Below are 16060 nucleotides of genomic sequence, written 5' to 3'. Positions count from 1 at the left end.
TCTCTGTAAGAGGTATTGAGGATCAAACTCAAGGCTTTGCTTATGTTAGGCAAGAGCTCTGCTACTGAACAATACTCCCTTCCTTCTTTTTAGACAGGTGTCACTATGTAGCCCAGGCTAGCCTTGAACTTACTATGTAGCTCAGGTTCTTGTCCAACTTTCAATCCCCCCTCTTCCTGCTTCTTGAGTTCTGGGTTACAGCTGTTCCCCAATGATGAAGCTGGGTTTTGACACCTCCTGAGCTTTCTTCTGTCTCCCTACTGCGGTCTCTGTTTTAGAATCCCTTCTGCCTATGGAACCTTTGGCCTTCTGGGCTCTCTGGCTATAGCTGAAGTGATCCTGAATCACCGGATCCGTATATACAGAGTAGGAGGCCCCGGTTCTGTTCTCAGAGAGAAATCATTCTGGCTCTGGGAAGGATTGTATTTCTCAAAACCGACTTCTTGCATTATATTTCACCCACTCTACCTTCTTCCTCTTTTTTTTTTTTTTTTAAATTTACCAGTGGGAAGTGGCTAAAGGAGGAAGTGCCGGGTGAGAGAAAGGGAAATCAGGGGCCCAGGAGATGTAGGGGTGGAGCATGTAGCCTGTCCTTGCTCACAGGCTCCACCAAGGTGAACGGTGTGAGAAGATGCACCTGGCACTGCTGGTCCCTGTCCTCTTCTGGATCTCAGGTGAGCACGCAGACTTGTGCTTTGGGTGACTACTTTGGCAATCAGAGAAAGCTGCTTTCTAAGGAAGCAGGGAGACCAGCAAGGAGGGGTCATTTATTTACTGCCCTATTGTTGTTGTGTCTTTGTGGCAGGAACATTGAGCTCTTAAACCCAGTCCCAGGCACAATTTCAGGCCACTGCAGGGCTGATTGCATTTAAGACAGACACACTGATGGGCCCCACTGGTCTTGGAAAGACAGGAGAGCCCTGGTTGCTCAGGAAAATACCTGATGGAGGTGGATGGACATCTTGTGAATGTGCTCCCTCAAGGGAAGGCTTTGTGAAGACAGGAGTAGGTTGCTGAAGGAAACAAGAGGGATCCACTATACAAAACTGAAGGAGGGGTGATTGACGGCAGCTGGGACAGAAAGAAATAACAGAAGAGGCTGAGGGACTGAGAGGTGAGAGCAGGTGAGAGGCTGGGCTAAGGCAGAAGGCCGACAGTGACTTTCTTCTGTTTCTTGTGTTTTGTGATGGGGGCACTTCCTGTATAGCCAAGGTTGGCCATCTAACTAGTGATCCTCCTGCCGCAGCCTCTATCTCCAAGAATATTTACACTCGGATTTATAACAGTAACAATATTACAGTTAGGAAGTAGCAACAAAATAATTTCATAGTTGGGGGTCAGCACAACATGAGAAACTGTGTTAAAAGGCCACAGCATCAGGAAGGTTGAGAACCACTGCTCTAGTGAATGCCAAGTTGGAGTGCAGAAAGGGGTTTTCTTGTGTTGGGGTTATAGGCATGCACCATCACACTTGATCTGATGTGGCTGTAAGTGGATGGATACAGTTTTGATTTCACAGAAAGAGAATTTACTGTTGAAAATGATGATATAGTTCTAGGTGTGGTGGTGTACACATTTAATCTCCTCAGTTGGAAGACAGAGGCAGGCAGAGCTCTGTGATTTTAAGGCCAGCCTGGTCTACACAGCAGGTTCCAGGCTAGTCAGGGATGTACTATGAGACTCCATCTTGAAATAAATTGCACAAAATAATGGGTTCATCATGTTATTTTTTCATGTGTGTATGTCATGTACGTGGATCAATGTTTCCTCTTGTCTTCTCCCCCCATTTCTACTGACCCCCTTCCTAAACAGCTCCCTTCTACTTTCATATTTATTCTGTTAAAAAAAATCTGGATTTTTGCATATGAAAGAAAACATGATATCTGTCTTTCTGAATCTGGCTTATTCTCCTTAACATGCTCATCTCCAGTTCAATGCATTTTCTCACCGACACAATCGTGTATGTATCTATCCATTCCTCTGTCAATGGTTTGTAGCCTGGTTATTGTGGACAGTGCTGCAGTATAAATGGATATTCAATTACTCCAGCGAAGTAGTTGTCAACCTGTGGTTGTGACCCCACTGACAAACCTCTATCTCCAAAAATATTTACATTACGATTCATAATAGTAGCAATATTACAGTAATGAAATATCAAGGAAAATCATTTTATGATTGGGATTCACCACAACATGAGGAACTGTATTAAAGGGTCACAGCATTAGGAAGGTTGAGAACCGCTGTAGGGTGTGCTGACCGCAGAAGGGGGTTTTCTTTTTTCGTAGTCTGGTGGTTTCCACTGTGCCATTGGGATTCTCCTTTTGGTTTTAAGTATCAGCAAAAGACTTTCAGTTTCATACCCTGAGTGCAGACATTTCCCAGGACTCTAGAATCTTATAGCTAAGTGTGTACTCAGCTTTCGTATTTAGACATTGACATTTCAAATGTGGGGGCTGGAGCAATGGCTCAACAGTTAAGAAGGCTTGCTTCTTTTTCAGAGGACCCAAGTTCGATTCCTAGCACCCAGTGTTAGGTTTCTAAAACTATCTGTAACTCCAGCTCCAGTGAATCCGATGCTCTTTTTGGATTCCATGGCAACTTATAGTTACATGCACATACCCATAAGCCCATACTCACACACACACACATTTTAAAAAAAAGAAAAAAATTTAGGCATAGTAGGACCCTGACTTATGAAGAAAGACTCAAAGAAAGGAAGAAAAAGATTTTAAATGGCTTGGTGGAATCTTCCCGGATCGCTCTCTTCTCTGAGTTTTCCTGTTTTAGTGTTTGGCAGCTCCATATTTTCATATTGCTCAGGCCAAACCTGGGAAGCATCTATCTCCATGACTCCTCCCTGACTGAATTAAAATCCCAAGTCCTTGTGGAGGGCTTACAAGGCGCTCACCGCCTGGTTCCTTTCTGCATAGCACCCCTGGTCCCCTCTTTTCCCCCCTGCTTCCTTGCCTGGTTCAACTCCCTTCTGCACATGGCTTTGAACAATTAGGTTTGCTTGGTCTCAGGGCTTTCTGTCCCCTTTGCTTTGAATGCTCTTCCCTCTGTGGTCCCAGGATCCTCACCTCCTCCATGTCTTCATTTGTCACTGTGGGCTTCATGGAGGACCTTAATTAAAACTGCTGTTCCTGCCAGGGTCTGGCTCACTGCACTCAGGAGAAATAGACAAAGGGAGTGGGAGTTCTAGATCATTCTAGAGTTTTTCTAGATCATCTAGAGATCATTCTAGATCATTCTACAGAGTCCAAGGCTTGAGTTACATGAGACTCTGCCTCAAAAAGAAGACAAATACAAAAACAAAACAGTGGGTCCCTTGTGTTGTCCCCTATGGTCTGTGCCTCACTCCCTCATCTTAGTAGAATGGAAGCTCCCAGAGGACAGAGACTTTTGTTCCTTAAACCATAGTGGGTAGGAATTAGGCAAATAGCAAACAGTGGTTGCATGAGTGAATGTATCCATTTAATGAGTGTCTCCATTAATGAATGTATCCATTAGAGTAGTTGTTTTCAACATTGCTCTTCCAATCTTCCTGCCTTTCCAGAACTGAACATTTAAGATTTTTTCTTTAAAGTGTGTGTGTGTGTGTGTGTGTGTGTGTGTGTGTGTGTGTGTGTGAGAGAGAGAGAGAGAGAGAGAGAGAGAGAGAGAGAGAGAGAGAGAGAGAGAGAGAGAGAGAGCTCATGTGTGCTTGTGTCAGAGGAGACCAGAAGAGGGTGTTGGATTCCCCTGGAGCTGGGTTACAGGCTGTTGAGAACTGCCTGATGTGGGTGCTCAGATGTGTACAATGCGAGATGACTCTGGAAAACAATTTAATGGTTCTTCAGAATGTTAGATACGGTATTGCCACTTGACCAAAATGCACTGCAAACACACACCCATGTAAATGCTAAGAATACAAATGGACATGATAATAGTATTAATAATCTCTAGAAGGTGGCAATGTTCTAAATGTTTGGCCCATGTGATGTATGGCTAAATAAACATGGTATACCCATACAGTGGAACATTACTCTGTTAAAACTGGACTGAAGTTCTAGTGACACAGGCTATAAAATGGATGGACCTCAGAACCACAATGCCAGGGGAAGAAGCCAGATACCACCGTATACTGTACGATGTGTTTCATGTGAAATGTCCAGATAGCTCTTCATGCTGACAAAAGAAAAAGAACCTCTCGGGCTGGAGAGATGGCTCAGCAGTTAAGAGCACTGGCTGCCCTTCCAGAGGACCCAGGTTCAATTCCCAGCACTCATGTGGTGGCTCACAACTGTCTGAAACTCTAGTTCCAGGGGACCTGACACCCTCTCCTGATCTCTGAAGGCACCAGGCATTCATGTGGTACGCAGAAATAGAAGCAAGCAAACACCCATACATATGGAAATAAAAATAAATTTAAAAAAGGATAAGGCAAAAAAAAAAAAAAAAAAGATAGACCGAGACCCTCATGCCTTCCTCTGCTGTCTGTATTAACTCAGACTCATGCATCAAACATACATATGCTCCCACCTTAGCCCATACATGCACACATATTTGCATACATGTTGGGTATAAAGAAGTGTGTGTGGGGAGTAATTGATTTTTGACTCGGTCTGATTACATAGCCCAGGCTAGCTTCAAATTCATGATCCTCCTGCTTCAGCCTCTTGGCTGCTGGGATTAGGTGTGTGCAGCACCACACCTGTCAGCACCACACCTGTCAGTACCACATCTGTCAGCACCACACCTGTCAGTACCATATCTGTCAGCACCACACCTGTCAGCACCACACCTGTCAGCACCACACCTGTCAGCACCACATCTGTCAGCACCACACCTGTCAGCACCACACCTGTCAGCACCACACCTGTCAGGACCACACCTGTCAGCACCACACCTGGCAGTACCACACCTAGCAGCACCATATCTGGATGTTGTTTATGGGATGTGGGGAGGGCAGATGTTTGGGATATACCCAGGGTCTTTCTCACACTAGGATCTCTCTGTGTAGCCCTGGCTGTCCTGGCACTTGCTGTGTAGACCAGGCTGGCCTTGAACTTGGAGACATCTGATGGTCTCTGCCTCCTGAGTGCTGGGATTAAAGGCCTGTACCACCATGCTTGGCTTTTTAATTCTATTTATTATTTATTTATTTGTTTATTATTTATTTATTTATTTATTTATTCATTTATTATGTATACAGTATTCTGCCCGCATATGTCTCAGCAGGTCAGAAGAGGGTGCTAGATCTCATTACAGGTGGTTGTGAGCCACCATGTGGTTGCCGGGAATTGAACTCAGGACCTCTGGAAGAGCAGTCAGTGCTCTTAACCGCTGAGCCATCTCTCCAGCCCTTAATTTTTTTTGAATTTTTAAATTATTTTATTTTATTTTTTTAATTTTCCTGGCTCTTCTGACTCAGCAGGCTATTGAGGGGCAGCAACGTGTCTTGGAGAAGGGGTGTCCCTCCCTTGACCACTATTCAATTAATCATGCTTTTGGAACTGACACTGCTCTGCCCTTGGAATGGGAGACAGTGGTATATGGGTTTGTATTTTCCAGGCTGTTCCACTGCTCAGAATCCAATCACAGGACCAGACATGGTGAGTGGTCAGGAGCATGGCTCCTTGACTGTGCGGTGCCATTATGGCTCATCCTGGAACAATTATAAGAAGTACTGGTGCCGAGGAGCTGATTGGAGTACATGTGAGATCCTCATTAAAACTGATAATTCAGAGAAGTTGGTGAAGAAGGACCGTTTGTCCATCAGGGATGACAAGACAGACTTCATCGTCACAGTGACCATGGAGGACCTGAGGATAAGCGATGCTGGCACTTACTGGTGTGCAATTGAGAGAATTGGACATGATCACCATTTTGAAGTTAATGTGAACATTGACCCAGGTAAGAGTGTGCGTACATCTCTTTAAGTGCTTTTTAGTCCCTTGGGTCCCACCTAAAGGAATTAGCTGTCACTCAAGTGAAATGTTGCACTGTGCAGGAGGCTGAGTCCTGAAGTCCCACACACCCTTGATTGACTGCTTGGGGTTTGGATAGGGCTTCTCTTAAATGCCTCCTAACCCCCTGGGCTTCCCGGCACTTTCCCCTCCCCTTCTCTGCACAGCGCCATCTCTAGTCTATGGCCAAGAGAGGACAGGGTGGTGGTTCTTAGCTCCAGCTCATAGGTGAAAGATGCCACTTTCTGTGGCTCCCTGAGTCTCCAGTTATTGCCAGTGTTTCCCTGGTGTTCCATGGGAAGGGTGCCTTGCTCTCCAGGGAGCTCTGGAGGGTGGTGCCTTCACCTGTTATGTATGTTCCTGTCCTTGCCTGATAAAGCTGGAGGGAGGCACTGGCTGAGGCACTGTCCTAGCAGTTGGGACATTCAGCTGGCTACAGCTGCCCTTGTTGAGGCTCTCCATGGCTCCCTCCAGGTCTCTACCATCCTCCCTGGACTTGTACCCAGCCCCATCTGCCTCAGAAGCCCGGGGCTCTCTTAGAGGTCAAGAGGATTCTAGCGGTTCAGCTATAGTTGCTTGCCACAGCCCTGCTCTAGAATGGGATGGTCCACATTCCCTCGCAGGCTCAGAGCAAGTGCACACTGTGAGTGGGTGGCTGGAATAGTGTTATAATCTGTCTTATGCAAGCACCTCAGGCACCCACTACAGTATTGACCACGCTCCCCATCACCTCCACCACCACCATGTCCACAGTGTCAGTCGCTGTAAACGAGACCAGCATGTTCCCAATGACGAGCAGCCGCTACTCCGATGACAGGTAAACCAGTTTGGATGTGACTGTCCTCTGTGGTCCAGGTAGCCCCAAATCTTCTAAGAGTGGGGTTTCTGGAGTCTCAGGCTCCATTTGTATAGTTGAGGATGCTGGGCTTCCCAAATTGCCTTCAGTTCCCAGTGAGCCCTCACCCTAGAACAGAGGGTAGTTTGTAGGCTTATTGGCTTATTTGTTCATTCATTTGTCCTATGTTAACTGGAGCTAAATTCTTTCTGGTAGGCACGTGTTGGGTTCTAGAGACGTGGATTAGAGCTAGGTGGGAGAGAGGTGGTCATAGGAAATCAGCAAGGAAAGTGTGGCTGTGTGTGTGTGTGTGTGTGTGTGTGTGTGTGTGTGTGTGTGTATGTATGTATGAGAGAGAGAGGGGGGCCTATAGGGCCACACAGGGATGGCTTTTAGGAGGACCAACTTCTAGACTTCTAGGAGGTCATGGAGAACTTGTGGAGGATTTGATTCCCTAGAGCTTTTCAAATGGCTGTTAAGGGGGCTGGAGAGATGGCTCAGTTATGAGCACTAGCTGCTTTTTTATAGAGGACCTGGGTTCGATTCCCAGCATTCACATGCTGGTCACAACCATCTGTAACTCCAGTTCCAGGGGGTCCAATGCCCTCCCTTGGCCTCTGAGGACACTATACACACATGCACAGATACATACACACACACACACACACACACACACACACACACACACACACACACACAATCAAACGACTGTTAAAACAAGAACTGTGATGTTGGTGATATTGGTGGGTACTCAATGTGTCTAGCCCCTGAGGCTTATGAAGGGATTTTTCCCCTTTCCTTTCCTTTCCCTTCCATTTTCTTTTCTTCCCCACCCCCACCTTCTAACAGAGTCTCCTGTGGCAGAGGCTGACCTTGAACACACTATGGAGCTGAGGCTGACCTTGGACTTCTGGTCCTTCTGCCTAAATCCTGAGTGCTAGGACTACAGGCATACCCCATGCCCCGTTTAAGCCTGTGGTTCAGTTCAGAGCCTTATGCACGCTAGGCAAACCTCTACCAGCTGAACTATATCCTCAGCCCCTGCCTATGATCACTCTATGAGAGAAATTTGGATACATACAAATTATCCATTTTACAAACGTGGAAATACAGCCTAGATGGTGTCCTAGGTGAATCTTGACCCTGGGTCTTAGATAGAAGGTTTTTTGTTTGTTTGTTTTTTAACAAGGCCAGAACCTGGTTTATTCTTTAGTAACCTGCCCAGACACCTGCAATCAAAGAACTTTCTTGAATCTGAGAGGCCTCTTCTCATTTCTAGTTTTTGCTCACTTTGGCCTCATAACTTTGCATCTATTTATTTTAATTAACCAGTTAATTAATGTATTTTATGTATTGGAGGGTTTTGTCTGCATTTTTGGCTGTGTTCCACTGTGTGTGCCCTTATCCACAGAGGCCAGAAGAGGGAGTTGGATCCTCTGGAACTGCAGTTAGAGATGGTTATGAACTACCATGTGGGTGCTGGGAATCAAACCCAGGTCTTCTGCAAGAGCAGTAAGTGCTCTTAACCACTGAGCCATCTATCCAGCCTCTTGACTTTGCTTTTAGAGCATCCAGGGGCCCTATTGATGAGTCCTTTCCACAAAACCCTCACGGAAGATGCTCAGTCTTTCTCCCATCAGGAACCCTTCAGGCCCCTCTCCGCTTAGCTCTGTTTTGAGGTTTTTGCTTGTTTTTGTTTTGCAGTGCTGAGGACTGAACTCCCCTGTCTCAGTACCCGCTAGGCAAGTGCTCTACCACAGAGCAACTCCCACGGCCTTCCAGATGGCTTTTAATTAGTAGTAGCTGATGATTTTCCTCCTCCTCCTCCTCTCCTTCTCTCTCTCCCTCTCCTCTCTCTCTCTCTCTCTGTCTCTCTCTCCCTCTGTCCCTCTCTCTCTCTTTACCTCTCTCTCTCTCTGTCTCTCTCTCCCTCTTTACCTCTCTCTCTCTGTCTCTCTCTCTCTGTCTCTCTCTCTCTGTGTCTCTCTCTGTCTCTCTCTCCCGGGGTCCAGACAACTTCCAGTGCTATTTTTCTTCAGGCACACCATATTTTTTTCTTTTTCTTTTTTTGAGTCGGAGTCTCTTATTGGCTGGAACTCACCACATAGTCTAGCCCAGGAAACCCTGGGGATCCACCTGTCTCCACTTCCCAAGCACCAAGATTACAGGAGCATACCACCATGTCTAGCTTTTCAATGTGGGTTCTAGGGGTTGAACTCAGGACTTCATTCTTGGAAATCAAGTACTTATTGACTGAGCCATCTCCTCAAGACCCCGTTTCTTCTTATAAGAACACTGGTTGCATAGATTAAATCCCGTCCCAATGTCCTCACTTAGAGACCCTATCTTCAAATACGACCACAGGTGGTACCAAAGAAGAATCAGTCTCAAGCCTTTCTTCTAGCTTTTGTGGCTGGCAGCAATGTTTTTATTTATATATTTTCTAAAAATATTATTTTTAAAAATTTTATGTGTATGAATGCTTGCCTGCATGTATGTCTGTGTACCCACGGGTGTCTCCTACCCTTGGAGCCCACAAGGGTTCTGATTCCCTGGAACTGGACACTTGTGAGCTATCCTGTGCAGATGCTGGGGATGGAAACTGGGTTCTCTGCAAGAACAGCAAGTGCTCTTAGCCACTGAGCGCCTCTCCAGCCCCTGTTGGCAGGAGCAATGTCAATGTTTCTTGACTTGTAGCTGTGTTACCCAGTTCCCATCCCTGTCCTATGGCTTCTCCCTATATGTATTCAAATTCCTTCCTCTGCAAGGAGTGGGCACACACCTGCAATCCCAGCACTTGGGAAGCAGAGGCAGGAAGGTCAGGAGTTCAAGCTCATCCTCTTCTACATATTGAGTTTGAGGTTAGCCTGGACTACCCAAGATTCTGTCTCAAAAAACGAAACCAAACCAAACCAATGAACCAACAACCAATGGGCTAACTGAGATTCTGTCTCAAAAAACCCAAGCCAACAAACCAATAACCAATAACAACAACAAAAATAACTGGATGGGGGCTGGAGAGATGGCTCAGCGGTTAAGAGCACTGGCTGTTCTTCCTGAGGTCCTGAGTTCAATTCCCAGCAACCACATGGTGGCTCACAACCATCTGTAATGAGATCTGGCGCCCTCTTCTGGCCTGCAGACAGAACACTGTATACATAATAAATAAATCTTTAAAAACAAACAAACAAACAAAAAAACCCAAAATAACTGAGCAACAAAAACAAGAGGACTTAAACAAAATCAAACCCTCACACCAAATTCCTTCTGACAGGACAGTGGGCATAGAGCTGGCCAAGTGCCAGCTGGTTTTACCTTAGCTTGGTCACTTCTGCAAAGACCCTCCTTCCAAGTAGTCACATTCATAGTCTCTTGGTAAGCACAACTGTTTTTTGAGACAGGGTTTCGTTATGTAGCCCTGGCTGTCTTGGAACTTGCTCTGTAGACCAGGCTGGCCTCGAACTCAGAGATCTGCCTGCCTCTGCCTCCCAGAGTGCTGGGACTAAAGGCATGTACCACCATGGCTGACTAAGCAATGGTAAACACAACTTTTGACCGACACTATTCAGTCTGTAGCAAGGGCATGTATAGGGTCTGGGAAGCCTGATTCAAGCCTCTGGTTGTACAGTTCTTGCTGAGCTTCTAGACACAGTCTTTGAAGGAACCCAGAGTGAGGGTCCCTGACTAGAATCCAGAGTTCTGCAGGCTATAAGATGCTGAGGCTGCCCCTGCCACCCTGTGGCTGGGATTAGGCTCAGAGGACGGGAGGCACAGGCCTGGGTGCATGTCTCCTGTTGTTCCAGGCCTGGCGGTGACAGTGATGGTGGTGACGGAGGTGGCGGTGACGGAGGTGGTGGTTTTTTAGAGCTCAGCGTGATGCTCCCGGTCATCTCTGCTGTACTGCTGCTTCTCCTGCTGGTGGCCTCGCTCTTTGCTTGGAGGATGGTGAAGAGACAGAAGAAAGGTGAGTGTGTCTGGCTCTGAGGCTGGGGCTGGTTGGATGGTGTGGGCGGCTGATGGCTAGCACTGCCGTGGAGGGCTGGCCCCAGGGACTATCCAAGCAGTGTGGGAGAGGCTGTGGCGGGAAGGCCACCAGCAGCTGCCAGTCTGAAAGGCTGGAGGTGGTCTGGAGCTTGGACTCCACTGGGAAGACTGGGGGTCAGCTGCCTGCTCTGTGCATCCTTGCTCCTCTGATCTGCCTCCTTCCCTGTTTCCTAGTTTGGGTCACGGAGGCAGAAATAGCACTGACTTTAGGAGGACAGCCCACTGTAGGGAAATGTGCTTGTGAAGAGGTGCGGAGCTCAGCCGGGAGCAGGAAGACACACACACACACACACACACACACACACACACACACACACACGGAGTATAGGTGCATGTGTGCTCTGCACATACATACAGGTGAGTATGAGTTTCCAGGTATCAGGTGCATCAGTGTGACTCTAGCTTCTGCTTCTCTCCTTCCCATCAGCCCCTTCGCAGGCTGACCCACTTGTTCTAGGTGGCCCTGCTTTCTCAGAGAAGAGCCCCTTCTCTCAGATCACAAGGTCTCTCAGATCACAAGGTCTGGCCTCAACCAAGCCCTTTCCTGTCTGGCTTCACTTCCACATTTTCAAGTAGTTGTAGAACATTTCTCAGAATGCTCAGGGACCTGAGGTGTTCCCGGCCCCCACCCCCACGCTGAGCCTAGGGGACTTACATTCTCAGAGGATAGACTAAGCTCTTCTGTTTGTTTGAAGACAGAATGAGTGCCAGGACAGGACTACCCAGTGAAACCCTGTCTCAAAACACAAAACAAAATAAAACAAAGGCAGGGACTCACTATGTAGCTCAGGCTGTCCTGGAACTCACTTTGTAGACCAGGCTGGCCTTACACTCATAGATTTCCACTTGCCTCTGCCTCCTGAGTGCTGGGATTAAAGTCCTGTGCCACCATGCCTAGCTAGACTGGGTTCTTTTAAAAGCCTGATAATAATTTTCAATTGTGTGCATGTGTGTGCATTCATGTACCCACATGTGCACACCAGAGCACATGTGTGGAGACCAGAAGACAACTTGTGGGAGTTGGTTTTCTCCTTCTACTATGTGGGTTCTGAGAATTAAACTTAGGCTGTCAGGTTCAGTGGCAAGCCCCTTTACTCACCTAGCCATCTTGCGGACCCCAAGACCCTGGTTCTTATTCATTCCTTCTGCTCCCACATTCACTGACTGAGACCCAAGTTTAAACATCTTCTCTATTCCTAGGCCTCGGGTTATTTGATATTAAAAACCAGGGCTAACCTTTTGTTTCTCCTTCTTTCTCTAGAGCAAGGGGTGGGATGTAGACAGAGAGGAAGGTCAAGGGTAGAAAAAAAATTACAAAATCCAGCAATCTCTCTTTTCCCTACTTCTGCCCCAAAGCCTTATCCACTCCATGCTGACCCACTCAGGCATCCTAGCTGATGGCAGAATGCTTAGTGGTCAGGCAAAATCAAACATCTGCAGGAGGCAGGCCCAGCCACCCTGTGGCTCAGAGCCTGGCTGAAGATGAGCTGGAATTCAGTATTAGATGAAGGTGGTGGGATGGACAAATGTCATGGCAGGAAGGACCAGTGTAACCAGAGGTGGAGTTTCTCTGTCCTGCTCTGGCCCATAGCCACTTCAAATAATCACTCTGAGGTTTATATTATTGTAAATGCTTGGCTGGTGGCTCAGGCTTATTACTAACTAGCTCTTACACTTAAATTAACCCATATTTCTTATCTATGCTTTACCACATGGTTTGTGGCTTGTTGCATCATTTTCTATGCGTCTTGCTTCCTCAGCAGTTGGCTGGTGTCTCTTGACTCTGTCCCCTTCCTCTGAGACCTCAGTTTGATTGTTCTGTGGAAACTTATCCTGCCTCACCATTGGCCAAACAGCTTTATCATCAACCAATCAGAGCAACACACATTCACAGCCTACAGAAGGATCCTCCCATGGCAGACCAGATGGTCCAGTTACTAGTAAGGACAGGCATGACCCTGAAGTGGCCTTGAAGGCTGTGTGGGATGGAGGAATGATGGTAATGATAAGCAAAGTTACAAAGGAAACACAGGATCCTGCAGGGAGAATGTCGACTCTAGGAGAGCTGAGAGCTGGCAAGACCACCCATCAGCCATCTGCACAGTTCCATGAAGTCAGGAACAAATAGGTTAAGGTCTCTTTCTGGTGGAGAAATGGAAACTCTCATCTCAGAGATGACCAGTGTCACAGAGTGTGCCTCCCAAACGGTCAGAATTTGAAACCAGATCATGTGTCTCTGAGCTAGAGCCTTGTTTGTGCCCCACCTTACCCCACCCCATGTCTCTTCCTTGTAAGTAAGGACCTCAAAAGTCTCAAGGATAGGTTTTCTAATTTCAGATTTTTTTTTTTCTTTTAGCTGCTGGGCCACACCCAGAGCAGGTAAGTGTTCCAGAGGCCAGACAAGAGGGACCAGAAGGCTTCGTTTCCTCTTTCCTTATTTTCCACCTCCTGGGAGCCTCTATATCCAAATGTATCAGAGAAGCCACATACCAAAGTATTGGCAGACTCCTGGCCCCTGCAGGGCTGGTGGGGGAGGGGGATGAGGGTCCTAGAAACAGTTAGAGGTGAGGAGGATGAGGGACCTAGAAACAGCCAGCGGGGAGGAGGCCTGGGTAGATAGATAATGGGGTTGGGGATGGAGAACATAAAGAGCTGGGAGGGGTCACAGGAAGCAGAGAGTAGAATCTGTATCCACAGGCTGATTCCTTGACTTATACATCCTCCTGTGTCCCCAACCCCAGGTATCACAGCAGTCTCTGGAGGGTGACATCTGTTATGCAAACCTGTCCCTTCAGCAGCCCGGACCCTCCCACGGCTCCTCTCAGAACAAGGGCTCCTCCAAGTCTGCCTCTGGCAAGGCCCACCAAGAGGAAGTGGAATATGTCACTATGGTACGTTCTTCCCGGGGGCTGCGGAGATGGGAGGCTGTCACTGCCCCACCCTTTGGAAGGCGAACTTTGTGCCCATGTGGACACAGCTGGCGAGGGTGGGAGCTGAGCAGATCCAGCAGGTCTCAAAGTGTTTCCACACCACATCTCAAACCTGCAGACTTGGGCCTTTCTAATGTAGTCCTAACACTGGGTAAGGAAGAGCCCCGCTGCCCAAGTGGCTCAGGATCCTGTAAGAAATGCTTCTCCTGGGGCTCTCCTGTGTTGTGGCTGAAGGTTATATGGGGTTCCTGACAGAATGTTGGGAAGCCGGAGCCCTGACCTACCTCCCCTGACCTACCTCCTCTGAATACTTTCTTGTCTCATCTGGTGGCCACGGCTCTCCTCCAGCCTTTCTGACCTTGTGACCCTCTGTATCCTAGGCTCCCTTTCCCAGGGAGGAGATTTCCTATGCAGCTCTGTCTTTGGTGGCCTTGGGCCAGGAGCCCATTTACAACAACACTGGCTGCCACATTCCCTGCACAAGCCTTGAGGAGTCAACGCAGTATAGCAGCATCAGGAGGCCCTAGCCTGTGGCCCTGCTTTGATCTTGGTCCCTAAGAAGACCTGGGAGCGTGTACCCACACATCTGCCTCTGTGCCTGCTTCCTTATCAGGCTTAGAGGGTGACTTGAGCTCTGACCATCCAGCCCTCATGGCCTTTAGCTCTACCATGAGCTTGGAGTCCAGCCTCCGAGGGCTCCATTAAATTGAGTGTCTTCCTACATCCCCTCTTACAGCCAATGTACCTTGGAAGGTGCAAGGGAGGCTGCTTCAGGGAGGCTGTGTAAGTTGTAACAACAATTACAATAGTAGTAATAGCAATTAACCTCTATTTATGGTTTATCACATGGCCCCCAAAGACATTTTCATCCTAATGCCCATAATCTGTGAATTATCTTATACATTGAAAGACAGGTGCATGTGTGTTTAAGTGAGGACTTGTAGATGATTCTGTACTATCCCATAGGCCCAGAATAAGGTCTCAAGGGTCCCTCTAAGGGGAAATAGAGCAAGTGAAAAAAAAAGAGAGAGAGAATGCATGGTGGGAAGAGAATTGGTGCAGCAGGAACTGGGGTGCTGCAATCTCCAGGAGCCAACGAAGACAGCAGCAAACTGTCGCCTGGGTGGGGCCTCCAAGAGGCGTCAGGCCTGAGCTGAGTGCAATTAATGACTGTGTACTTCTGCCTTTCAGAATTGTAGAAGATTAAAGCTTCACTGTTTTTATTTATGTATTTATGTATTTATTTACCTTTGTTTGTTTGTTTGTTTGTTTGAGATGGGGTCTCTCTACTCACCCTGACTGTCTTGGAACTATACACACTGTTTCAGTCACTATGTAGACCAGGCTGGCCTCCAACTCAGAGATCCACCTGCTTCTGCTTCACAAGTGCAGGGATTCCAGGTGTGTGCCACCACGTCCAGCTACATTGTTTTAAATTAAGCCCCTAAATGACTGTCATGAGGGCTACAGGAAGTCACGAGGCAGGTCCCCTTCTCCAAATGCTTCACGGTACAATACTGAACTTTCTTAAGGGTGCTCTGTCATCATCCCATCCTGCAGGTGAGGAACCCATCCTGTAGTGAGGCTAAGAGACTTCGTGCCAAGTTTTATAGCTAGTAAAGCACATGAGGTGGATTTCAACCCGGAATGGGCTTCAGGATCTGGGATCTTTGCCAGTACCCTACCCTGTTTGCATGTGGAAGAAAGGGTTTGTGTGCATGTGTGGGCACGTACATACACATGCGTGTGTACATACAGCTGCTTATGACTGAATAGAGTATTTATAGACATTTGGCTTAGTGCCTTGATTCTGGGGTCCTAGCAATCCTCTCCTCAGAATATAGCCTTGGTTTCATGGTGCTCTTTTCCTTCTCTGCCCAAGTTAACCCTCCTTCCAGCAGCCAGAGTAGTCCATTCAAAGTGCAGAGCTGGTGCCTTCTGCCTTATGACTCCACGGCTTCTTCCTCTGCCTTTGATACCCCTCACCCCACTCCACTCCCGGAACCCATAGCTCCCTGCTTGTCTCGTGAATCCCCTCTCTGTCTACACCTTCATTCTGCTCTAGCCACCCCACACCAACCTCTACTCCTTCCTTACCAGATGCTGCAGTTTGGATCTGAAATGTCTCTAGCCTGTGGTACTACTGGGAGTCAGTGTAACCTTTAGAGGGCAGGGCTTAGTGGGAGGAAGTGACACCACTGGGAGCCTACTCTTGAAGGGGATGTGGGAACCCTGGCCTCTCCTCTCTTTCTGTTTCCTGGCCCCCATGAAGTGAGTCACTTTTCTCTGCTGCATGCACCACA

At 47.6% G+C, this 16060-nt stretch overlaps 2 protein-coding genes across 5 annotated transcripts in view; one reads left to right on the top strand and one right to left on the bottom strand.

Annotated features, from left to right (window-relative positions):
• The window catches only part of Rab37 (RAB37, member RAS oncogene family), a 66427-nt gene that overhangs the window by 32207 nt on the left and 18160 nt on the right, over nucleotides 1-16060 (bottom strand). The window lies entirely within an intron of this gene.
• Nucleotides 583-14984, top strand: Cd300lf (CD300 molecule like family member f). 3 transcript variants are annotated; one of them, XM_036196036.1, is made up of 7 exons: nucleotides 583-674; nucleotides 5554-5895; nucleotides 6702-6765; nucleotides 10587-10747; nucleotides 13184-13206; nucleotides 13569-13718; nucleotides 14138-14984. In XM_036196036.1, the coding sequence occupies exons 1-7, from the start codon at nucleotides 632-634 to the stop codon at nucleotides 14282-14284; spliced, it is 930 nt and encodes a 309-aa protein (XP_036051929.1). In that variant the 5' UTR covers nucleotides 583-631; the 3' UTR covers nucleotides 14285-14984. The 3 variants fall into 3 exon arrangements, with proteins under 3 accessions (XP_036051929.1, XP_036051928.1, XP_036051930.1); XM_036196035.1 differs by having other exon boundaries at nucleotides 6636-6765; XM_036196037.1 differs by lacking the exon at nucleotides 6702-6765 and having other exon boundaries at nucleotides 10649-10747.

Source organism: Onychomys torridus, chromosome 8, assembly GCF_903995425.1.
Source record: "Onychomys torridus chromosome 8, mOncTor1.1, whole genome shotgun sequence".
In the NCBI taxonomy this organism is placed as follows: Eukaryota; Metazoa; Chordata; class Mammalia; order Rodentia; family Cricetidae; genus Onychomys; species Onychomys torridus.
Note: the sequence above shows the minus strand (reverse complement) of the source record. Positions and strands in the feature narration are given on the sequence as shown.

What these genes read in the sequence shown, in the direction of transcription:
- Cd300lf (XM_036196035.1), top strand. Translation starts at nt 632, where the DNA reads ATGCACCTGGCACTGCTGGTCCCTGTCCTCTTCTGGATCTCAG. An exon ending in AGCCGCTACTCCGATGACAG is followed by an intron (nt 6,766 to 10,586) that starts GTAAACCAGTTT and finishes CTGTTGTTCCAG; the next exon opens with GCCTGGCGGTGACAGTGATG. An exon ending in CTGGGCCACACCCAGAGCAG is followed by an intron (nt 13,207 to 13,568) that starts GTAAGTGTTCCA and finishes CCCCAACCCCAG; the next exon opens with GTATCACAGCAGTCTCTGGA.